At 43.1% G+C, this 24,362-nt stretch overlaps 1 protein-coding gene across 1 annotated transcript in view; it reads left to right on the forward strand.

The window, feature by feature from the left end:
* The window catches only part of CLMP (CXADR like membrane protein), a 70,457-nt gene extending 52,387 nt beyond the window's left edge, over window positions 1-18,070 (forward strand). The window contains exons 2-7 of the mRNA XM_058819164.1: window positions 8,075-8,232; window positions 8,945-9,146; window positions 10,824-10,991; window positions 11,729-11,851; window positions 14,979-15,120; window positions 17,557-18,070. Of these exons, the coding sequence (XP_058675147.1) occupies window positions 8,075-8,232; window positions 8,945-9,146; window positions 10,824-10,991; window positions 11,729-11,851; window positions 14,979-15,120; window positions 17,557-17,845 (1,082 nt within the window). The 3' untranslated portion in view covers window positions 17,846-18,070. The remainder of the gene's footprint in view (window positions 1-8,074; window positions 8,233-8,944; window positions 9,147-10,823; window positions 10,992-11,728; window positions 11,852-14,978; window positions 15,121-17,556) is intronic.
* The last annotated feature ends 6,292 nt before the right edge of the window (window positions 18,071-24,362 follow it).

Here is a 24,362-nt window from a genome sequence, read left to right on the forward strand (position 1 = left end):
CTGTGTGAGTGTGTGTGTGGATAAGTTTTCCTCAGCAGCAGTCTCCAGGCGTTTCCTGAGTCACCTCCAGCCTCTGGAGCTGCAGGAAAATCACAGGTTGCATTTCTGCCCCTCCCTGGGCATCAGGAATATTCTGCTGCAAATCTCAGCTTTGATAAAATAACCAAAATAAATCATAAAAAGCATTGCTGAAGGACAAACTGCACAGATGTTCCTGAAGAAGCTGAAATTTTTGAAAAGCTATTCTGGATATTCACATTTTAAGTGAGCTTGGCTTGGCCTTGGGTGTGGTTTGGGCTAAGCTTACAAAACTTTATTGTGCATTTCTTTTGTCCTGATTCTCTGAATCTTTTCTAGGCTGCTCCTCCTAATTCCAGCAGTTAAGTGATACAGCACAACCTATTACTTTTTAAATAGCAGAACCTATTTTTAGCACTGCTCCCTAATTCAAACCTTCTGAACCTAATGAAAGATTTAAGTCTGGAAGCTATTTAGCTTCTAGGATGGGAATTTGCCCACAAATAAAAACGTCAGCAAAGCATTTATTTCCCCTTTGATTCTTCTTGTCTGGTGATGAGTATTTGATGTTGGGGTACGTGGGGGGTGTGTACATACATTTAATTGTAACGGGTATGGAAACTCTCTGGGCTTCAGCATGGAAATGTGGGATGCTGGAAGGATTCAGGCATGAAAACTCTGCTTTGGGGGCACAGAATTTGTGATTAGGCCAAACACAGCCCGGGTTCACTCAGCATTTGCTGCTTGCTGCGCTGCACAGGCTCTTTCCCTCAGCTCCCATTTCAAAGGGCTGATGCTGCTGAAATTCAACCCCTTTTATGACATTCACTCACAATGAGGAGTCCTTAAAACGTTGTTGAAACGAGTTCTGAGGAATTCCTCTAGCCTGACTTCTTTGCTGAGGGATCCAGCCTGTTGTCCATATTTATTTATTTTTAATTTATTCAAACTCTGAAAGGCAGAAGGGGCTGAGAGGGCTGAAAACCCCTTGGAATCCTTCCGCTGATCAATCTGGGCACTGTGTGGATGGTTTTGGGCTTGATTAAAATCTTTGTTGCTGTGTTTTCCTTGGAGATTTCAACAGGGGGAGGGATGAGAGGATGGCTGTGGTTGTCTGCAGGGTGTGGGGTGAGTTATTGTAGTTATTGTCCCGGGAACAATGCAGGGAACAGTCACACAGGGTCACCCAAAGCCTCCAGGCCAACGCTTCCAAAAGCACTGAAAAACAACCAAAAAAAAAAAAAAGAAAAAAAAAGAAAAAAAGAAAAAAAAAAGAAGAGTTGGGATAAGCAGGAAAAGCAATGCCACCTCCTCCTGGAGTCATGGGAGCTGAGTGTGGCAGCTCCAGTTGTGAGTTTCTCTGGGATTGAAGGCACTTGAGGCAGCAGTTCGTGTTGGGGCTCAAGTGTTTATTATTTCTTATCAGTGAAACAGTCTCACAGCCATGAATTCTGCAGCAAGGCACAAAATGGCAACAATCTCTTGTTCCAAGGTCTTTCCAGATTAAACCATCCAATTAAGAGCTGACACCTGGATTATTGTCCCTTTTAACCCAATAACTGATCCCTCAAAGCCCACAATGCAGACTTTTCTGCCCAATTACAAAATGCCACCGAAACCCAAGAAGAAGGAGGAGGAAGAAGAAGAAACCCAGGATGACACCCTGTGCCCTCCATCTCGCTTCCATCCACAACACACTAAAAATCCCAAACCTAAACTGGGAGAATGAGTCAGGCTGGGGAACCATTGGTTTCTTTGGGTCTGGACTGAAGGCACTTGAGATGATAGGTTCATGTTGGGGCTCAGGTGTTTATGATTTCTTATCAGTGAAACAGTCTCACAGCCATGAGTCCTGCAGCAAGGCACAAAATGGCAACAATCTCTTGGTACAAAGTCTTTTAAAACTAAACTCTCCAATTAAGAGCTGACACCTGGATTATTTCCCCTTTTTACCCAATAACTGGTCCCAGTGTGGACTTTCCTGCCCAATTACAAAATGCCACCCAAACCCATGAAGAAGGAGGAAGAAGAAGAAACCCAGGAGAAACCCTGTGCCCTCCATCTCGCTCCCATCCACACCACACTAAAAATCCCAAACCTCAGCTGGGAGAATGAGTCAGGCTGGGGGACTGTTGGTTTCTCTGGGATTGAAGGCACTTGAGATGGTAGTTCATGTTCACACTCAGGTGTTTATGATTTCTTATCAGTAAAACAGTCTCACTCCTGTGAGTTCTGCAGCAAGGCACAAAATGGCAACAATCTCTTGTTCCAAGGTTTTTCAAGAGACCAATTTAGAACTGACAGCTGGATTATTTCCCCTTTTAACCCAATAACTGGTCCCAAATCTGCCCAATTACAAAATGTCACCCAAACCCATGGAGAAGAAGGAAGAAGAAGAAACCCAGGACAGCACCCTGTGCCCTCCATCTTGCTTCCATCCACACCCCACTAAAAATCCCAAACCCTCAATTTCTCACCCAGTGACACCCCTACACTGCTCTCTATAATCTATCTCACACTTTTGTGGGTTCCAGTCTATCCTGGAGTTTAGGAAACTCTCTCCATGGATGAGGCTCAGAGTCAGTGCTGCCCTGGGGGTCAGGGCACCCCGGAGCAGACACAGAAATATTCCCAGTATTCCCAGCAGACACAGAAATATTCCCAGTGCTGCTCTGGGTTTCCACACTGAGTGAAGCCACAGGCAGCAATTCCCAAATTCCTGCGAGCACCAAGAGCTGCCCACAGGATGTGGAAGGGAGCAGAGGCTTTGTTGGGCAAGAGCTGTGGAGCCTGCAGAAATGTGGCGCTGCTTTGGGAAATTTTTGCTGATTTCTGGGAAAATTCAGCCCTTTTTCCCTCCATTGTGTGCAGGACCCAGCCCTGGAGGCCACCCAGGGCTGGGGGGTTTTGGGAGGGAAGGTTTGGAACAGCTCAGGGATAAATAAATCCATTTGTAACCCTGCTCTGTGTCCTGGGCAGTGTTGCTGGAAGGGGCAGACACTGCTCTGGCAGTCTTTTAAATTAAACCTCAACTTTTAACCATGAAAATGGTCAAAACCTTATTTATCTATTAAAAATCTCATTTACTCCAACTTTTAATGATGAAAATGGTTAAAATCTTATTTATTTATTAAACATCTCATTTACTTCAACTTTTAACCATGAAAATGGTCAAAACCTTATTTATCTATTAAAAATCTCATTTACTCCAACTTTTAACTGTGCAAACGGTTAAAACCTTATTTATTTATTTATTTATTTATTAAACGTCTCATTTATTTCAACTTTTATCATAAAAATGGTTAAAACATTATTTATTTATTAAACATCTCATTTACTTCAACTTTTAACCATGAAAGTGGTTGGAACCTTATATATCTATTAAAAATCTCATTTACTTCAACTTTTAACCATGCAAGTGTTTACAACCTTATTTATTTATTTGAAATCTCATTTATTTGGACTTTTAACCATGCAAATGGTTAAAGACTTATTTATTAATTAAAAAATCTCATTTACTTCAACTTTTAACCATCAAAATGGTTAAAACCTTATTTATTTATTAAAAATCTGATTTATTTGGACTTTCCTTGCAAGGTCTCACCTACACGAATTTCAGGGAGTGTTTGTTCTTCTTTGGATAATAAAACCTAGAAGGGATCTTCATCTGTTTCTGGCTCCTTTTTCTCTCCTGTGCCATAAATCCCTGCAAATTTCTACACCTAAATCACCATTTCATCCCTGTTTGCTGCAGTAAAACCTTACCCAAACTGTGGAAAATGTGAGATTTGCTCCTGTTGAGGTCTTTTGGGATTTTTTTGTGGGTAATTTCTCTACCTGGCTCTTATAGGAGGCTGTTTTATTTTCCTTTCAGCATATGGAACTGGAGGGAAATAAAGTGAGGCTCCTGCCTAGAGAACCTGCAAAATTTAAACTCCTGTGGGAGTTTGGAGCATTAATAAGAATGAAAGAGACAAATAAGGGGAGTTAAAATATTTTTTTTTCTTAATAATGTTATGGAAAAGTTTGCACGGCGTGTGAGTTTGGTTATTGGGTCAGTAATGAATCAGCTCCAAATAATTTCTGATTTCTTTGAAAAAATAAAGGGTGCTGTAGGAATTTGTCACTATCCCACCGGATGTTTCCATAGGTTTTCTCCTTGTTTAGATGATGAGTTTATAGATTCATCATAAACTTCCTCAAAACCACAGATATTTCCTGGGAGCAGCAAAAATCCCTCTAAGGTGTGAGCTTTGCTAAACCCAGCAGGTTTAAACCAGAAAAGAATGAGAACTCCGCCGTAACCTCGCAGAAAATGATAATTTTTTTATGGAAAACGTTGAGCAGGATTAAGTTTAAAAACACAAAACACCTGCGAGGTTGCGCAGGAACCCTCAGAGCTCCACAGGGCTTGGAAAAAAGTCGCAAATGTCCTGTGAATGTCGCGGTTGTGACGCCTAAATTAAGATTATTGATCAGCGATGAGGCAGTGGGGCGCTAATGAGGGCAGCAAGGAGAGCTCCAGGGAAAAGCTGGATCCGTCCCGGGCAGGAATTCTAATTGCGTTTGGCAGATGGAGCTGGGAGAGCAGCGAATCCAGCGATAAACTGGATTAATTTTCCCTTTAAAGCAAGCAGATCGTGCGGCTGGGCAGGAGCTTCCACTGGGGGAGAGCTGAAGGCTCCGCCCGTCCTAAAATTCTGGATATTGAATGGAGGGGATGGTAATTCCTGATAAAGCGTTTGGGAAGGAGAAATGAAATCTCCAAATCTCAGCAGCTGGGGGATGGTTGTGGTAACTCAAGGCAGGGCTGAGAATGGCAGCAGAAAGGAATTTTCTAAAAGTTGGTCCTGAAGAAATGGGAAAAATGAGGGAGAGTCGTGCTGGGTGTCAATTTTCTGTCTGGTTTTCATTTGAAGGTTCAGGATCCGCTGTTTAAATAGCATAACATATATAAATAGTATATAATAATATTAAAATATAGGAATAAATCCAGTCTGAGTAATTGGAACCTCTTGTGCCGTTGCTCTGTCCTCCCAAGTATATCAAAACTATATCAATAGTTATTAAAAATATTATTATTTTTGTTAAAAATATATGAATAAATATTATTAAAATATAGGAATAAATATTAATAATATAATATTATTAAAATAATAATATTAGAAAAATAGTAATATATCCAGCCTGAGTAATTGGAACCTTTTGTGCTGTTGCTCTGTCCTCCCAAGTATATAAAATATATCATAAGTATAATATTAAAAAGTATATCAAAAGTATAATATTAAAAATATAGGAATAAATAATATGAAAAATATAGGAATAAATACTAATAATATAATATTATTAAAATAATAATATGAAAAATATAGGAATAAATCCAGCCTGAGTAATTGGAACCTTTTGTGCTGTTGCTCTATCTTCCCAAGTATATAAAATATATAATAAGTATAATATTAAGAAGTATATCAAAAGTATATTATTAAAAATATAGGAATAAATAATATGAAAAATATAGGAATAAATACTAATAATATAATATTATTAAAATAATAATATGAAAAATATAGGAATAAATCCAGCCTGAGTAATTGGAACCCCTTGTGCTGCTGCTCTGTCCAGGATTGTGTGTCCAGCCACACGTGGGACTTCCCAGCGCTCTGAACTTCCCCAATTTTCAGCACTTTCACAATATTTGGCCCGGGAAGCAAAATATTTTCTCCCACTTCATTTCACAGGAAAAAAAAAAGCTGGTTTAGAGTTTTGTTTTGAACAGCAAAACTGCAGAACAACTCAAGAGAAGATTCAAACCCCAAGAATCTCCCAAAGATTTGCACCCCACAAACGGCAGCGGGGAAATTTGGGTGGGGAATTTTGGATTCTGACCCCAAGGCCTGGAACCTTCCCTCCCTCAGATCTTTTGGGTCACTTTTAACAGAAGATTCAAACCCCAAGAATCTCCCAAAGATTTGCACCCCACAAAAGGCAGAGGGGAAATTTGGGTGGGGAATTTTGGATTCTGACCCCAAGGCCTGGAACCTTCCTTCCCTCTGATATTTTGGGTCACTTTTACCAGAAGATTCAAACCCCAAGAATCTCCCACAGGTTTGCACCCCACAAACGGCAGCGGAGAAATTTGGGTGGGGAATTTTGGATTTTGACCCCAAGGCCTTTAATCTTCCCTTCCTCTGATATTTTGGGTCACTTTTAACAGAAGATTCAAACCCCAAGAATCTCCCAAAGATTTGCACCCCACAAACGGCAGTGGGGAAATTTGGGTGGGGAATTTTGGATTCTGACTCCAAGGCCTTTAATCTTCGCTTCCTCTGATATTTTGGGTCACTTTTAACTGAGTTTGAACTCCCCGTGCTGAGTCCACGTTTACAAGTCGGAGATGAGCAAAGCCAGGAATTTATGTTGGATTTTTGTGCAGATTTCAGTGGATGCAGAACAAAATCTGGAGCAGGCAGTGCCTGAGGCAGGGCTGGCTGAAAATCCCATTTCCCTGCAGCTTTTAGGGCCTCCAGGGCCCTTTTGGGGGATTTATCTCACATTCCACGGGCTCTGCTTCCCTCTAGCGGGCTCGCTCTGCGCTTCCCTTTTTATTTCTTTTTTACATCCTGGCAGACCTAAAAAACTCACAGGGTTTGCTTTTGGCGCTGCTATTCAAAGTTCCCAATCCTACTTATTCCACACTTTTACTAAGTTTAACCCTCTTCTTGCCAGGCTGGTTTCTTTCTTCTGATATGCAGAATATTTCTGATATATATATATTTCTGATATAAATAATATTTCTGATATAGATATCTTTCTGAATACATAATATTTCTAATAAATATCTTTTTGATATGCATAATATTTCTTATTTGTATTTCTGACATATATATCTTTCTGATATATGTATTTCTGATATACATAATATTTCTTATATATATTTCTGATATACATAGTATTTCTGATATACATAGTATTTCTGATATATATTTCTGATATATACAGTATTTCTGATAAACATAATATTTCTGATATAGATATCTCTCTGAATACATAATATTTCTAATGAATATCTTTCTGATATTCATAATATTTCTGATATACATAATATTTCTTATATATATTCTGACATATGTATATTTCGGATATATGCATTTCTGATATACATAATATTTCTGAGATATATATATATTTCTGATATGCATAACAATTCTGACAAACCTAACATTTCTGACATATAGATATTTCTAATATGCATAATAATTCTGATATATTTATTTCTGATATACATATCGCTGACATATATATCTTTCTGATATGTATAATACTTCTGATATATATATTTCTGATAAACATAATATTTCTGATACATATATATTTCTGATAGGCATAATATTTCTGGTATTTACTGATATATATATATATATTTCTGATATATTTACTTCTGACATGCATATTTCTGATATGTATAATATTTCTGATATGTATAATACTTCTGATATATATATTTCTGATAAACATAGTATTTCTGATACATATATATTTCTGATAGGCATAATATTTCTGGTATTTACTGATATATATATATATATATATATATATTTCTGATATATTTACTTCTGACATGCATATTTCTGATATGTATAATATTTCTGATATATATATATATTTCAGACATACATAATGTTTCTGACATATATATTTCTGATACATGGTATTTTGAAGCGTTTCCATATTCTTTTATGGTGTTAAATTGAGGCTGCTTGTCCCAAGCCCCCATTCTAAAAACCCCAAAAAATCTATTTATCACCCTGTGACAAACTAATTATTATCCTACTTAAATTTCTTGACTTGTAATTCTCCGTATAAGGTTGGTAATTATTTTTCCCAAGGGCTAAGCCAAAGGCACAGGGGGCTTGGGTTCCATGCCAAGGTCTGGGAGCCCCTTGGCTGGTCTTGAGTCCTCCAGGGCAGCCAGAGGGATTTCCTGGGTTCCGACACCTGACCAATCTGAAGATTGAAATTTGAAATTAACTGAAATTTGAAATAATTTCTCTTCCAGCTTCCTGTTCCGTTTGGCTCGGCGAGGCCCAGACCGAGTTCAAGAGGGTGGCGGAGGAGAACGTGACCCTGCCCTGCCACCACCGCCTGGGGCTGCTGGAGCAGGGCAGCCTGGACATCGAGTGGCTGCTGCACATCTCCGAGACCGTGCAGAAAGCGGTGGGTCTGCTCAGAAAATCACTTTATTTGTGCCCAGTGTAGACCTCCAGCAGAAATAAACGCGCTTTTTGCACCAATCTCAGGGTAGAAAGCGGTGGGTTTGCTCAGATAATCGCTTTATTTCTGCCCTCACGCCGCCAGGCCTCCATTTCCCAGCACTGCTGTGATGATCTCTGCAGCTTGTTCTGACGATGTTTGGAAAACAGAGCTGACGTAGATCGTGGAAAAGTTATTTGATCTCTAACATGGTTCAGGTTGGGTTACAATGGATTTTTTATTTTTTAAATGTAGTCAGTCCTCATTAGGTTCAGAAGTGCCCTTCAGGCTTTTCAAATAACCTTGGGTTTTGCAGGCCCAGCTTTTGAATCTTTGGTTCAGTACAACACACAGGAGTTTAGTCCTGATAAAAATGAGAAAAATGAGGTGTGCAGGGACTTCAATCAGCACAGCCAAATCTCCAGACTGCTTTGATGCGTTGTGGCACAAACTGAAGCCTGTTTCCACACTTGTACAGTGCCCAATGGGAACCTCCAGCAGAAATAAACGCGCTTTTTGCACCATTCTCAGGGTGGAAACCCAGGTTTGCTTCCCCACCCTGCCTCATGCCTCCTGCGTGATTCCTGACAAGCCATGGGATGTGCAGCTCCTGGAAATGCTCAGATTTGTTATTCCTTATGAAAATAAAACAACTCAGTGTCTGCTCTGCTCCCAGGTGATCACCTACTCTGGGGGCCGGGTTTATGATGACCTGAACGAGGAGCAGAAGGGCCGTGTGTCCTTCACCTCCAACTTCCTTGCTGGAGATGCATCCCTGCAAATCATCTCCCTGCAGTCCAGCGACGCGGGGAAATACATCTGCAAGGTCAAGAACGCCGGCCAGTATGAGTGGGCTCGCATCACCCTCAAGGTTGTGGGTAAGGGCAGCTCCTTGTGCTCCTAAAAGGGGAAAAAACAGAAATCCAGACTCGCTTCCTGGGGAGAGATTGGTTTCAGCAGGGCAGAAATACACAGAGACACCTCAAGACTGGGTTTCAGTGCCCAACTTGGTATCTTCCTGGGTGGTTTTGGCCACAGGAAGAGCCTAAGGAATTTGAGGTTGGTGTGATAGTACTGAAGTGTGATACCTCAAAAAATTCATAGGATCTTCTCATGCACAATGGCTCCATCATGAAAATATCAAGATCACCATCTGATTACCTCTCTGGTAGGTTTCTGCCTAGCACAGACACCTCAAGACTGGGTTTTAGTGCTCAATTTTAAATCTGCCTTTGTGGTTTTGGCTACAGGAAGGGCGTAAAGAACTGGTCTGAGGCTGGTGTGATAGAACTGGACCCTAAAACAAATTCATAAGGATTATCTCATGCACAATGGTTTCACCACGAAATTATCAAGGTTCCCATCTGATTACGTTTTTAGGTTTCTCCCTGGCACAAAGACACCCCAAGGTTGGGTTTCAGTGCTCAGCTTTAAATCTGCCTTTGTGTTTTTGGCCACAGGAAGGGCTTAAAGAACTGGTTTGAGGTTGGTGGGATAGCACTGGACTAAGTACTGAACCCTAAAATAAATTCATAAGGATCATCTCATGCACAATGGCTCCATCAGGGTTCCCACCTGATTAGGTCTCTAGTAGGTTTCTGCCTAGCACAGAGACACCTCAAGATCAGGTTTTAGTGCTCAACTTTAAATCTCCCTTTGTGTTTTTGGCCACAGGAAGGGCCTAAAGAACTGCTCTGAGGTTGGTGTGAGAGTACTGAACCCTAAAACAAATTCATGAGGATCAGCTCATGCACAATGCCTCCATCATTAAAATATCAAGGTTCCCACCTGATTACATCTCTAGTAGGTTTTTGCCTAGCACAGACACCTCAAGATCGGGTTTTAGTGCTCAACTTTAAATCTTCCTTTGCATTTTTTGTCCACAGGAAGAGCCTAAGGAACTTGAGGCTGGTGTGATAGCACTGAACTGTGATAAGCACTGAACTCTCAAAAAATTCCTAAGATCATCTCATGCACAATGGCTCCACCATGAAACTATCAGGTTCCCACCTGGTTACATTTTTAGGTTTCTGCCTAGCACAGAGGCACCTCAACACTGGGTTTTACTGCCCAACTTTAAATCTGGCTTTGTGTTTTTGGCCATAGGAAGGGTCTAAAGAACTGCTCTGAGGTGTGATAGTACTGAACTAAGTACTGAACTCTAAAACAGTCTCATAAGGATCATCTCATGCACAATGGCTCCACCATGAAATTATCAAGGTTCCCACCTGATTAGGTCTCTAGTAGATTCTTGCCTAGCACAAAGACATCTCAAGATTGGGTTTTATTGCTCAGCTTTATATCTGCCTGTGCATTTTTCGGCCACAGGAAGAGCCTAAGGGACTAGAGGTTGGTGTGATAGTACCAAACTGTGATAAGCACTGAACTCTCAAAAAATTCCTAAGATCATCTCACGCACAATGGCTCCACCATGAAACTATCAGGTTCCCACCTGATTACATTTTCAGGTTTCTGCCTCGCACAGAGGCACCTCAAGATTGGGTTTCCAGTGAGCAAACTCGGCTGTGATGCCACGACCTGTGTTCTCCTTGCAGAGAAGCCCTCCAAGCCCAAGTGCTGGCTGGAGGGGGAGCTGCTGGAGGGGAAGGAGCTGTCCCTGCAGTGCCGCTCGGCCTCGGGCACGGCCCCCATCTCGTACCGCTGGCAGCGCCTCAGCGAGGAGGACGAGAGAGCCGAGCCGCTGCCGCCCAGCTCCAGAGTCAGTGAGTGCGGGCTGGGCTGGGGGGATCCCGGGGGGGATGCTCCAACACTGCTGCGGCTGTACCTGGGAGCTGCCGCACCTTCTTCCTTCTTCTTTTCCCCTTCTTTCTCCTTTCTTTTTCCATTATTTCTCCCTTCTTTCCTCTTTCTTTCCTCCTTCTTTTTTCCTTAGTTCCTCCCTCCTTTCTCCTTTCTCTCTTCCTTCTTTTCTCCTTCTTTCTTTTTTCTTCCTTCTTTCCCTCTCCCTTCTTTCTTTCCCCCTTATTTCTCCCTTCTTTCCCTTTCCTTTCTGCCTTCTTTCTCCTTTCTTCCTTCCTTCTTTCCTCCCTTCTTTCTCCTTTATTTCTTCCTTCTCCTTCCTTCCTTCCTTCCTTCCTTCCTTCCTTCCTTCCTTCCTTCCTTCCTTCCTTCCTTCCTTCCTTCCTTCCTTCCTTCCTTCCTTCCTTCCTTCCTTCCTTCCTTCCTTCCTTCCTTCCTTCCTTCCTTCCTTCCTTCCTTCCTTCCTTCCTTCCTTCCTTCCTTCCTTCCTTCCTTCCTTCCTTCCTTCCTTCCTTCCTTCCTTCCTTCCTTCCTTCCTTCCCTCCTTCCCTCCTTCCTTCCTTCCTTCCCCCCTTTTTTCTCCTTTCCTTGCCCCCTGGCATTGTTCTGGAGCTGATTTCACCCCACAGATCAATTTGTTCCTCTCTAGCTGAAGTTCCTCCCTCATTTCACTAATCCCAGTGCTGTTTTCCCCTGGCAGACATCTCGAACCCCGGGCAGGTGCTGCTCAAGAACCTGACCCAGATGAGCACGGGGCTCTACCAGTGCGTGGCCACCAACGAGGCGGGCCAGGAGAGCTGCGTGCTGCAGGTGACAGTGCAGCGTAAGTACCGCCCTGGGCAGGGACACCCCCACAGACACCCCGATGGACAGAAAGGAGACACGGCAGTCATTTATGAAAAATATGGATATTGATCTAGTGCTGATATACAGCCGTGACGGACAGAAACCCTCAAACCGGTTAGAGTTAGGAAGTGAATGTTTATTGTGGGATAGCTCCCAAATACACACCGCGATTTACAGAGCCCTTTTATCTGTACAAGTATTGAACACCCAAAATACAAATACATGTTCATAACTTTGCTACATCCCATTCCCAATATGTGTACCAATATCCAAAAACTCTCCAACAGTTTAAAGTTAGAAAGTGAATGTTTATTGCAGGATAGCTCCCAAACACACACCACAATTTACAGGTGATTACAGAGCCCTTTTATCTGTATAAATATTGAGTATCCAAAACACAAATCCATGTTCATAACTTTGGTAAATCCCATTCCCAATATGGATATTGATCTGGTACCAATATCCAAAAACTCTCGAACAGTTTAGAGTTAGAAAGTGTGTGTTTATTGTGGGATAGCTCCCAAATGCACACCACAATTTACAGTGTTTACAGTGCCCTTTCATCTATACAGGTATTGAATACCCAAAATACAAATGCATATTCATCACTTTGGTACATCCCATTCCCAATAAGGATATTGATCCAGTACCAATATCCAAAAACTAACTAAAAGTTTAAAGTTAGAAAGTGAATGTTTATTGTGGGATAGCTCCCAAATACACACCACAATTTACAGAGTCCTTTATCTATACAAGTATTGAATATCCAAAATACAAATGCATCTTCATAACTTTGGTAAATCCCATTCCCAATAAGGATATTGATCTGGTACCGATATCCAAAAATTCTTTAACAGTTTAAAGTTAGGAAGTGAATGTTTATTTTGGGATAGCTCCCAAATACACACCACAATTTACAGAGCCCTTTTATCTGTACAAGTATTGAATATCCAAAATACAAATGCATATTCATAACTTTGCTACATCCCATTCCCCGCTCCGTATGGTAATTAGTTCAAAATCTATTAAGCATGGTAATTAGTTCAAAAGCCATTAAGCATGCACAGTTTGTTCCTTGAAATGGGTCGGTGGTCCCTGTCATGGGGAGGCCTCCCAAACTAAGGAAGTAAATGCAGGAAGATTTGCAGAAAAAGTAACTTTTGACATAATTTAACATAATTTAATCAGGTTTAGCCATTTGTGTCCTGAACAGCAGAGGTCAAAATGGCCTGAGGAGCCCCACCAGGGTGTCCTTTACATCTGCATTCCAGGAAAAGGGTGGAGTTTATCACCCCAGGCCAAACAATGGAGTTCAGCAGCTCCCCCAAGCTGGGCCTGCTGAGATAAGGCTCCAACAAAGTCTCCTCCTGCAGATCCCACAGCTTTGGAATTTTTCTGCCCAGCCAAGCCTGAAATAACTGGAACATGGAATAGGGAAAACCGGTTTGCCTCAGGCACGTGGAGTAAAAGCGTCCAGGCAGCTTTTCTGGCAATTGCACTGAACTGGTTGAAAACCTCACTTGGCTTTGCTAAACCCTCCTGAGGGGCTGAGCTGAAGGAAACACCTTTGAGCCGAGCCCAGCCTGACCATTTTTATCCAAAAATGTTGTCACGAACGATCAGCAGAGGGCCCGTCACCCATGGGAGATGCTCTCTCATCACTCGGCCGGTTTGGATGAAAAAGGCCCTGCCCAGGATGGTTTCCTTTCCTGCTTTGCCTGCCTCAGCCAGGGCACTTCTCCTCCACGTTGTAATAATTCATTTCAGAATAGGGCTGGAATCCTCCAAGGGGGGAACAAAATCCTCATGGGGAAACATGAAGAGATTAAACATTCCTCTGCCTTGGGGGCTGCCTGTTACTGTGCTCCACATGAGGGCTGCCCTGTCTTTGTATTTTCTGTATTTTTACACTCTCAGAAGGGGATTTTTCCTCCTTATTTCAGAACAGGGCTGCAATCATTCAAGGGGAGTTGAAGGGGTGGACAAATTCCTTATGGAGAAATTCTAAGAGATTAAAAATTCCTCTGCCTTGGGTGCTGCCTGGTGCTGTGCTCCACATGAGGGCTGCCCTGTCTTTATATTTTCTGTATTTTTACACTCTTAGAAGGAGATTTTTCCTCCTTATTTCAACTCCAATTTCAGAATAGGGCTGCAATCATTCAAGGACAGCTGAAGGGGTGGACAAATTCCTTATGGGGAAACACTAAGAGATTAAACATTCCTCTGCCTTGGGGTGCTGCGTTTCACACAGGGGCTGCCCTTTGTATTTTCTGTATTTTTACACTCTCAGAAGGGGATTTTTCCTCTTTATTTCAGAATAGGGCTGCAATCATTCAAGGGGAGTTGAAGGGGGGAAAATCCTCATGGAGAAACATGAAAAGATTAAACATTCCTCTGCCTTGGGTGCTGCCTGGTGCTGTGCTCCACACAGGGGATGCCCTGTCTTTATATTTTTTTTGTATTTTCTGTATTTTTACACTCTTAGAAGGGGATTTTTCCTCCTTATTTCAGAACAGGGCTGTAATTATTCAAGAGGAGTTGAAGGGGGTAAAAATCCTCCTGGGGAAATTCTAAGAGATTAAACATTCCTCTGCCTTGGGGTGCTGCGTTTCACACAGGGGCTGCCCTTTGTATTTTCTGTATTTTTACACTCTCAGAAGGGGATTTTTCCTCCTTATTTCAACTCCAATTTCAGAATAGGGCTGCAATCATTCAAGAGGAGTTGAAGGGGGTAAAAATCCTCATGGGGAAATTCTAAGATATTAAACATTCCTCTGCCTTGGGGTGCTGCGTTTCACACAGGGGCTGCCCTGTCTTTGTATTTTTTGTATTTTTACACTCTCAGAAGATTTTCCCTCCTTATTTCAACCCTGCCCCGCAGCTGAAGGCCCAGCCCTGGTGGTTTCACCTTTGCAGAGGCGACAGCTTCGCTCCAGCTTAGCTGCAGATAAACTGGCTCAACCTCTGTATGGAGACACACCTCAAAAATAAACCCCTGAGTTATTCCCAGGGCTGGGACTTGCAGCATGGACTAAAAACTCGCCACGCCACCAAGGGCTCACCGATAAATTTGGGGTTTTTTTTTTTTTTTTTTTGGACAACAGATGCGCAAAACATCAGCATGATCGCCGGGGCGGTGTGCGGAGTGGTGGTGGGGCTCTCCCTCCTCTTCCTCGTGGTGAGGCTGACCATCAGGAGGAAAGAAAAGAAGAGGTACGAGGAAGAGGAGGCGCCCAATGAAATCAGGTGACGCCTTTTGCTTCATCCCACCTCGCACACTCCCTCCCCGCGGTTTTAACCAACTCTAAGAAGGTTTAAGCCCTCAGAGGTTGCTCTAAAAAGCTTTTTAAGTCGCTGTGAAACATCACTGACAAATTTCGTGACTGTGAGAATCTCTGTGAAGGCTTCCCAGAAAATCAGATTAAAGCCGCCCCTCCTCTCCCCCGGTAAATCAGCACAAACCTCAACCGACCGTTCTGTCTCACATTTGTAATTTCAGTACTTTTGAAGCATTTGCATGTTCTTTTCTGGCGTTGAACCGAAGCTGCTTGTCCGTTGTGGTTCTGAGAGGGTTTGGGGGTGGTTTCCTTTCCTTCTTTCTTTTCAATTTCTTTTTTTCTTTCTTATCTTTTTCTTTCCTTTCTTTCCCACTGTTCTTCCCTCAGTTCTCCCTTCTTTCCCCCTCTTTCCACCTTCTTTTCCCTTTCTTTTCTCCCTTATTTTCCCCCTTCTTTCCCCTCCCTTTACAGTTATTTTTCTCTTCTTTCTTCCTTCTTTCCCCCTTCTTTCTTCCTTCTTTTCTTCCTTCTTTCCTCCTTCTTTCCCCATCTTTTCTCCCCATTTCCCCCTTCCTTTCCCCTTCTTCCTCCCTTCTTTCCTCCCTTATTTTCTCCCTCTTTCCACCTCCTTTTCCTTTTCTTTCTTCCTTCTTTCCTCCCTTCTTTCCCTTCTTTCCCTCTTCCCGTCTTTCTACCTTCTTTTCAGCTTCTTTCCTCCCTCTTTCCCCTCCTTTCTTCCTTCTTTTCCCCTCTTCCCACCTTCTTTCCCCCATTTCCCTCTTCTTTTCCCTCTTTCCACCTTCTTTGTTTTTTCCTCCTTCTTTCCACCTCTTCTTCCCTTCTTTCCCCTTTCTTTCCCCACCTTTCCCCCCCATTTTCCCCTTCTTTTCCCCTTCTTCCTCACTTCTTTCCCCCTTTTTTCCCTCTTCTTCCTTCCTTCTTTTACCCCTTTTTTCCCCATTTTCCCCATTCTTTCCTCCCTTCTTCCTCCCTTCTTTCCCCCTTCTTCCTCCCCTCTTTTCTTCCTTTTCTCCCTCTTTCCACCTTCTTTTCCTCTCCTTTCCTCCCTTCTTTCCCTCTTCTTTTCTCCTCTTTCTACCTTTCCCCATTCTTTCTTCTCTCTTTCCCCCTTCTTTCTTTCTTCTTTTCTCCTCTTCCCACCCTCTTTCCCCCATTTCCCTCTTCTTTTCCCTCTTTCCCCTTCTTTTCTCTAATTTTCTCCTCTTTCCACCTTCTTTTCTCATTTTTTCCTCTTCTTTCCACCCTTTCTTTCCCCCACCTTTTTCCCCCATTTTCCCCTTTCTTTCCCCCTTCTTTCCTCCCTTCTTTTCCCCCTTCTTTCCTCCCTTCTTTTCCCCCTTCTTTCCTCCCTTCTTTCCCCCTTTTTTCCCCCTTCTTTTTCCCCCTTCTTCCTCCCTTCTTTTCCCTCTTCTTCCTCCCTTCTTTCCCCCCTTTTTCCCTCTTCTTCCTCCCTTCTTCCTCCCTTCTTTCCCCCTTTTTCCCTTTCATTTCCAGCTCCTATTTATCACACAGTTCAGCCACACTCCCTGAGCCCTCTCTGAGCCTTTGGAACAACTGTTCCCCCGGATTTAGCTCCGGGTGAGCACGGAGGGGAGCAGGAACACGAGGAACGCCGACTCCTGTTCCTGGAGCTCATCTGTTCCCCTGAAATCCCCTAAGCCCAGCTTGGGCTCCAGCCAAGCCAGCCTGAACTGCTCAGGAAGGAAAGAGCTGGAAAATCTATTTCCAGGAATGACTCTGAGCTGCTGCTGCCTCCAAGGAACAAAGCCCTGATCCATCTTTAGGTCTCTGTGTGGCCACCTGGCCTCGAGTGACATCTCTGCACCGCCAGAGATCCGTAATCCCCTCAGCTCTGATCCCTCTCAGCTTCTTCATCTTTTTCTCCTTCGTTTTCCTCTTCCTTCCCCCTTCTTTTTCTTGCTTTTCTCCCTTCTTTCCCTCTTCTTCTTCCTCTTCTTTCCCCCTTCTTATCCTCCCCTTCTTTTCCCTCTTCTCCCCCTTCTTTTTCCTCTTCTTTCTTCTCTGTTTTCTCCTTTCATTTTCCTCTTCTTTCTCCTCTTCTTTCCCCCTTCTTTTCCCACTTCTTCCCCCTTCTTTTTCCTCTTCTTCCTCCCAGAAGAAGAGGAAAAAGAAGGGGGAGAAGATGAAAGAGAAGGGGACGGTGAGAAGGGGGAAAGAAGGGAGAAAAGTGGGGGGGGAAAGGGGAGAAAGAAGAGGAAAAAGAAGGGGGAAAGAAGGGAGGAAAGTGGGGAAAGAAGGGAGGAAAGTGGGGAAAGAAGAGGGAACAGAACTCCCCCCGTTCCGGCAATTCCCACATCAGTCCCCAGCGTTTTCCGGACCATTCCCCGCACTGTTTAACCCTTTGTGCGCTGTTCCCTCGCAGGGAAGACGCCGAGGCACCCAAGGCCCATCTGGTCAAGCCCAGCTCCTCCTCCTCGGGCTCCCGCAGCTCCCGCTCGGGTTCCTCCTCCACCCGCTCCACAGCCAACAGTGCCTCCCGCAGCCAGCGGACTTTGTCCACCGAAGCCACTCCTCACCTGACCCCACCCCAGTACAGCCAGCGGCAGCTGGACAGGAAAGAAGAACCCAAAAAAGCCGAGTACAACCACCTGGTGAAGGTGGCAGTGCCAGTGATGGTGCCCGCGCAGAGCCGCGCCTTCCAAACCGTGTGAGCATCCCCGAGCATCCCCTCACAGCACCGGGGACATTCCCGAACTGTCGCAGCACCGGGGACATTCCCAAATTGTCACAGCACCGGGGAAACGCCAAAAATCCTCGCAGCACCGGGGGAATCGCCAAAAATCCTCGCAGCACCGGGGAAATTGCCAAAAATCCTCGCAGCATCGGGGGAATCGCCAAAAATCCTCGCAGCATCGGGGGAATCGCCAAAAATCCTCGCAGCATCGGGGGAATTGCCAAAAACTGTCACAGCACCGGGGACGTGCCAAAAATTGTCACAGCACCGAGGAATCGCCAAAAATCCTCACAGCGCCAGGGAAATGCCTAATTTGTCACAGCACCGGGGAAACGCCAAAAATCCTCGCAGCACCGGGGAAATTGCCAAAAATCCTCGCAGCATCGGGGGAATCGCCAAAACTCCTCGCAGCATCGGGGGAATTGCCAAAAACTGTCACAGCACCGGGGACGTGCCAAAAATTGTCACAGCACCGGGGGATCGCCAAAAATCCTCACAGCACCAGGGAAATGCCTAAAATTGTCACAGCACCGGGGAAATGCCAAAAATTGTCACAGCACCCTGGAAATTCCGAAATTGTCACAGCGCCGGCCACTCAGGATAGCTCGGTCTCCTCCAGGTCAGCTTCATGGTAATCACTCGGGATTGTTCACACCGCCAGGAGCTCCCGCTCCTTCCTGAGCATCACTGAGTTCAGACCCCTCTGATTCTGATACAGAAAGACTTAAGAAAGATCTTATTAAATTATCTTTTGATTTTTGGGGTTTTTCCCTTTGAAAATGGACCACAGAGCATTAAAAACCTATGGCAGCAAAGCTCTGCTGTCGAGTCAAACTCATGAGTGGAAAGAAGCCAAACCTCTGATTCTCATACAGTAAGATTTAAGAAAGATTTTAAGAAAGAATTATTGAAGGGAAAAGGGAGCTTCTTTTTAAATTATCTTTTTATTTTTGTTGGTTTTTCCCTTTGAAAATGGAACACTGAGCACTAAACACCTATGGTAGCAAAGCCGTGCTGTCGAGTGAAACTGTGTGAATGAAAAGAAACCAACCTTCTGATTCTGATACAGAAAGATTTAAGAAAGATATTAAGAAAAAATAATTGAAGGGAAAAGGGAGCTTCTTTTTAAATTATCTTTTTTTTTTTGGTTGGTTTTTTTCCCTTTAAAAATGAGCATTAAACCCCTATGGTAGCAAACTGTGCTGTTGAGTGAAACTGTGTGAGCGGAAAGAAGCCAAACCTCTGATTCTGATACAGAAAGATTTAAAAAAGAATTTAAGAAAGATTTATTGGAGGGAAAAGGGAGCTTCTTTTTAAATTATATTTTTGTTTCTTGCGTTTTTTCCTTTAAAAATGAGCATTAAACCCCTATGGTACCAAAGCTGAGCTGTCGAGTGAAACTGTGTGAGTGAAAAGAAGCCAAACCTCTGATTCTGATACAGAAAGATTTAAGAAAGATCTTAAGAAAAAATAATTGAAGGGAAAAGGGAGATTCTTTTTAAATTATTTTTTTTTGGTTGGTTTTTTTCCCTTTAAAAATGAGCATTAAACCCCTATGGTACCAAAGCTGAGCTGTCGAGTGAAACTGTGTGAGCGGAAAGAAGCCAAACCTCTGATTCTGATACAGAAAGATTTAAGAAAGAATTATTGGAGGGAAAAGGGAGCTTCTTTTTAAATTATCTTTTTATTTTTGTTGGTTTTTCCCTTTGAAAATGGACCACTGAGCATTAAAAACCTACGGCAGCAAAGCTGTGCTGTCAAGTGAACTGTGTGAGCGAAAAGAAGCCAAACCTCAGGATTTTTTAAAAGGGATCAACAAAAAGATGCATAATATTCCAGAGAGGTTTTGTGGGGAGGGAGAAGTCTCCCAGACTGGTTTTGGAGAAGTTTCTTGAAGATTGTGCTGTTTTGAGGCTGAGGGTGTCCAGCCAGGTGCCTCACATTTCCTGCATTCAGTGACATACTGCAGCTGTAACTAAAATAGAAACTAAAGGATCACTCCCAAAGGACACGGGATGCAGCACTGAGGTGTCTGAACTAAACTCTACTAAAAGGAAAGGACTTTTCCTGCCAAGAAAACAGAGGTGCTTCAATTGCCAGAACAAACCTGGGGCCAGGAGCTGACTCTGAGCCTTAGAGAGAGAAGTGGGCACTGAACCCAGCCCTGCCTGGATGGAGCCTTGGCAAGAGCTGCCAGCCACTGCCAGCTGGAGAACTGGCCAGGTTGGTGCTGGAGAAGCCTTCTGGAAAGTTCTTCCCCAAGCTGAGGGAGCAGCAGTGCCCAGCTGAGCCCAGGGAAGGCCTGGAGGGTTCCCTGGCAGAGGAAAACACACCTGGGCAGGTGAACAGGCACAAAACGCTGCTCCCACCACCAGGACATTGTGTGTGAGCTCTCCCACTCCTGCACCAAATGCTGGGCCAGGGCTGAGGCTTAAACCTTCAGCAAGACTCTTAAAAAAATGGCAAGAATTGTAAAAAAATATTTTTTGTGAGCAACCAGGTTAAGCATTTCCACGGAATATGAAGTTGGGGAAGGATGGAGGGAGGGACAGATGCAGAATTCTGTCGCTGATTTTTCCTCTGAAGGACTTGGCTCTGAGCACTGCTGCACACAAGGCACTGAGCTTGTAGGTTCTACATTCCTGTATCCCCAGACTGGTGATTTTCTGTTTTAAAAATGAGGGGGTTTGGGTTTTTTTCCCCACTGGAGGGAGGGAAAGGGTTTCTCCAATTCGTGGAAAGAGCCCACAGAAGATGGCTGAGCACAGAAGAACCACAGATCTGTAATTCTTTCTCCAGGATTGTCATTATTCTCCTCTTCTGAGAGCCAGAATTTCTAATTTCTTTACTTGAGTTCTTTGCCAACCTGATCAAAGCCAAGCCTTCATTTCCACATGAGAAAGAGTTTTCCAAACTTGCCCTACACAATGTGAGAACTCCCTTTCCTAGGAGCACTCACTCAAAATGCCACTGCTTTCCCTAGCCCAGATTTAACCCTTGCCAGGCCAAATTCCTGCTGCTGTGCAGGGAAAACAATCCCAGCTTTAATAAAGGAGACCTGGCATGAGGTGTTTGACAATCTGCCATGGGGGTGGATTCTCTGTCATTCCATCCTGGATCAGCAGGGTGGGAAGCAGCAGCTCTGAGTGTCAGCGATTGCTCTGCAGTTGGTTTCATCCTGAGCCCTGAGGGTTCAGGTGCTCCAAAGCACCCCTGAGCCATTCCAGAGCTGGGAAAATCCCAAAAGGAGGCAGAGGATGGTGAAAGGAGCCTGTGGGTTCCTCTGTGGGTGCTCACTGGGCTGGACATTCCCTGTGCTGGACATTCCCTTGCTGCACCTCAGTGGTGGTTTCTCCTCAAACCAGCATTTATGAGCTTTCACACCTGAGATAGCCCAGCTACCCCAAACAGCATCAAATCAGCAGGATGGCTCCTGAGGTAGGGCTGGAAACAGAAAAAGGCAAAATAACAAAGCTCTTACAGAGAAAAACCGAGCCAAGGGCAAGAGGTTTGTGCTCCTGCTAAAACACGACACAAAAAGGGGTTCCCTTCCTTTTCTAGTTCTCTTCTTTGTCTAATTGTTTTGTTTTTCTATTTCTCTTCTTCTTCTAGTTCTCTTCTTTTTCTAGTTGTTTTCTTTTTCTAGTTCTCTTCTTTTTCTAATTTTTTTCTTTTTCTAGTTCTCTTCTTTTTCTAGTTGTTTTCTTTTTCTAGTTCTCTTCTTTTTCTAGTTCTCTTCTTTTTCTAGTTGTTTTCTTTTTCTAGTTCTCTTCTTTTTCTAATTGTTTTCTTTTTCTAGTTCTCTTCCTTTTCTAGTTCTCTTCTTTGTCTAGTTCTCTTCTTTTTCTAGTTCTCTTTCTGTTCTCTTCTTTTCCGAGTGAATTACCCAGGCCCCTGTCCACCCAGCCCCAGCTCTGAGGTGAAGTCCAAAATTTCCTACGAGGTGTCTTGGTACCAAATCGGGGAGAAACTTTGGGCTTTTTGCCTTTTTAAGAATAATTTGGTCACTCTGCCAACAAGGGAACACGTGAGGATGCTCACCCCGAGCACAGAGAGCCGGCAGGGATTCCCTGGCTGTTTCCCTTCAGGAGCTCCTCAGGATATTATTGACCCCCAATTTTAGCAGCATCCTTAGGGTGCTCGGGCTATTTCTGCTCTTTTTACAGCACTAAATATTTTGTGTGAAATGCTAACACAAAATGCCCTTAAATTTACTATTGCCCCCTCAATCTAATGGGTGAAAGATTAAACACAAAATGCCCTTAAATCTACTATTGCCCCTGAATAAAGGGTGAAAAATTAACACACAATGCCCTTAAATTTACTATTGCCCCCCCAATCTGAAGAGTGAAAAATTAACATAAAATGCCCTTAAATCTACTATTGGCCCGGAATAAAGGGTGAAAAATTAACATAAAATGCCTTTAAATTTACTCTTACCCCCCAACCTAAAGGGTGAAAAATTAACCCAAAATGCCCTTAAATTTACTACTGCCCCCTAATCTTAGGAGCATCCTTAGGGTGCTCAGGCTATTTCTGTTCTATTTATAGCATTAAATATTTTGTGTGAAAAATTAACACAAAATGCCCTTAAATCTACTATTGCCCCTGAATAAAGGGTGAAAAATTAACCCAAAATGCCCTTAAATCTACTATTGCCCCTCAATAAAGGCTGAAAAATTAACATAAAATGCCCTTAAACTTACTATTGCCCCCCCAATTTGAAGAGTGAAAAATTAACACAAAATGCCCTTAAATCTACTATTGCCCCCCAATTTTAGGAGCATCCTTAGGGTGCTCGGGCTATTTCTGTTCTTTTTACAGCACTAAATATTTTGTGTGAAATGCTAACACAAAATGCCCTTAAATTTACTATTGCCCCCTCAATCTAATGGGTGAAAAATTAACATAAAATGCCCTTAAATCTACTATTGCCCCCCAGTCTAAAGGGTGAAAAATTAACACAAAATGCCCTTAAACTTACTATTGCCCCCCCCAATCTGAAAAGTGAAAAATTAACATAAAATGCCCTTAAATTTATTCTTGCCCCCCAATCTAAAGAGTGAAAAATTAACACCAAATGCCCTTAAATTTACTATTGCCCACAATCTTAGGAGCATCCTTAGGGTGCTCAGGCTATTTCTGTTCTATTTACAGCACAAAATATTTTGTGTAAAAGGTTTAACACACAATGCCCTGAAATCTACTATTGCACCCCCAATCTGAAGAGTGAAAAATTAACACAAAATGCCCTTAAATCTACTCTTGCCCCGCAGTATAAAGGGTGAAAAATTAACACAAAATCCCCTTAAATTTACTATTGCCCCCCAATCTGAAGAGTGAAAAATTATCATAAAATGCCCTTAAATCTACTATTGCCCCCCAACCTAAAGGGTGAAAAATTAACCCAAAATGCCCTTGAATTTACTCTTGCCCCCCAATCTACTCAATGCCCCCAAAGCTACTCTTGCTTTACTATTTGCTTGACTTTTGAGCTGTCTCACTGGGTTTTTGCCTCAGCCCTCATCAGTGACTCCCAGGGAAAAGGGAAAAGTTCCTCCCCAAAGGGAGCAGCACAAAGGGATCACTCCAAAGAATTCCAATTTTCCAAGGCCCAGCCCACCAGGAGTGGCACAAGGGAAGCGAATAAGCCAAACCTTGCTTTGTAAAATAGTGTATTAAAGCATTTACTGTCATTTACCAGCTATTAATTAACAAATTGTGTGATTAAATGCCGACCATGCTATGTAGCTTCTTGTTTCTCAGCAGCTTCCATCTCTGCTATGATTGGTGTACTTGTACTGTGTCTGAACAACTCAGAGGAAAGCAAATATTTATTATTGATTCACTTTGAATCAATGATTTAATAATTTTTTTTTTTTTTTTGGTTGGTTGTTTTATAAATAAAGGTGCTGCAGCTGAAGTGCTGCAGCTCAACTCAACTCATTCCATGTCCTGGGCTGTGATGGGTTCCATGCTGCCAAGCTGAATCCAAAGGGGGAAAAAAAGAAAGGCTGGAGTTAAAAATATCATTTTTAATCTAAGCTAAGCGGGCCTGTGCATGCACATTTGCATGGGAAGCGTGGGGAATTTTTCCTGGGTATTTTTCAGCCTTAAATTAGGTGACATTTCACAAAAGATGTGAAACCCTGGGTGATGCATGGAGGGAAATGTGGTTTTATTTGGGGATAAACTCCAGATATTTGGGTTTATCTGGGGTGATGTATGGAGGGAAATGTGGTTTTATTTGGGGATAAATCCCAGATATTTGGGGGGATGCATGGAGGGAAATGTGGTTTTATTTGGGGATATCTGGGGTGATTTATGAAGGCAAATGTGGTTTTATTTGGGGATAAACTCCAGATTTTTGGGGTGATGCATGGAGGGAAATGTGGTTTTATTTGGGATAAACCCCAGATATTTGGGGATATGTGGGGTGATGCATGGAGGGAAATGTGGTTTTATGTGGGGATAAACCCCAAATATTTGGGGAT

Source organism: Ammospiza caudacuta, chromosome 23 (genome assembly GCF_027887145.1).
Source record: "Ammospiza caudacuta isolate bAmmCau1 chromosome 23, bAmmCau1.pri, whole genome shotgun sequence".
In the NCBI taxonomy this organism is placed as follows: Eukaryota; Metazoa; Chordata; class Aves; order Passeriformes; family Passerellidae; genus Ammospiza; species Ammospiza caudacuta.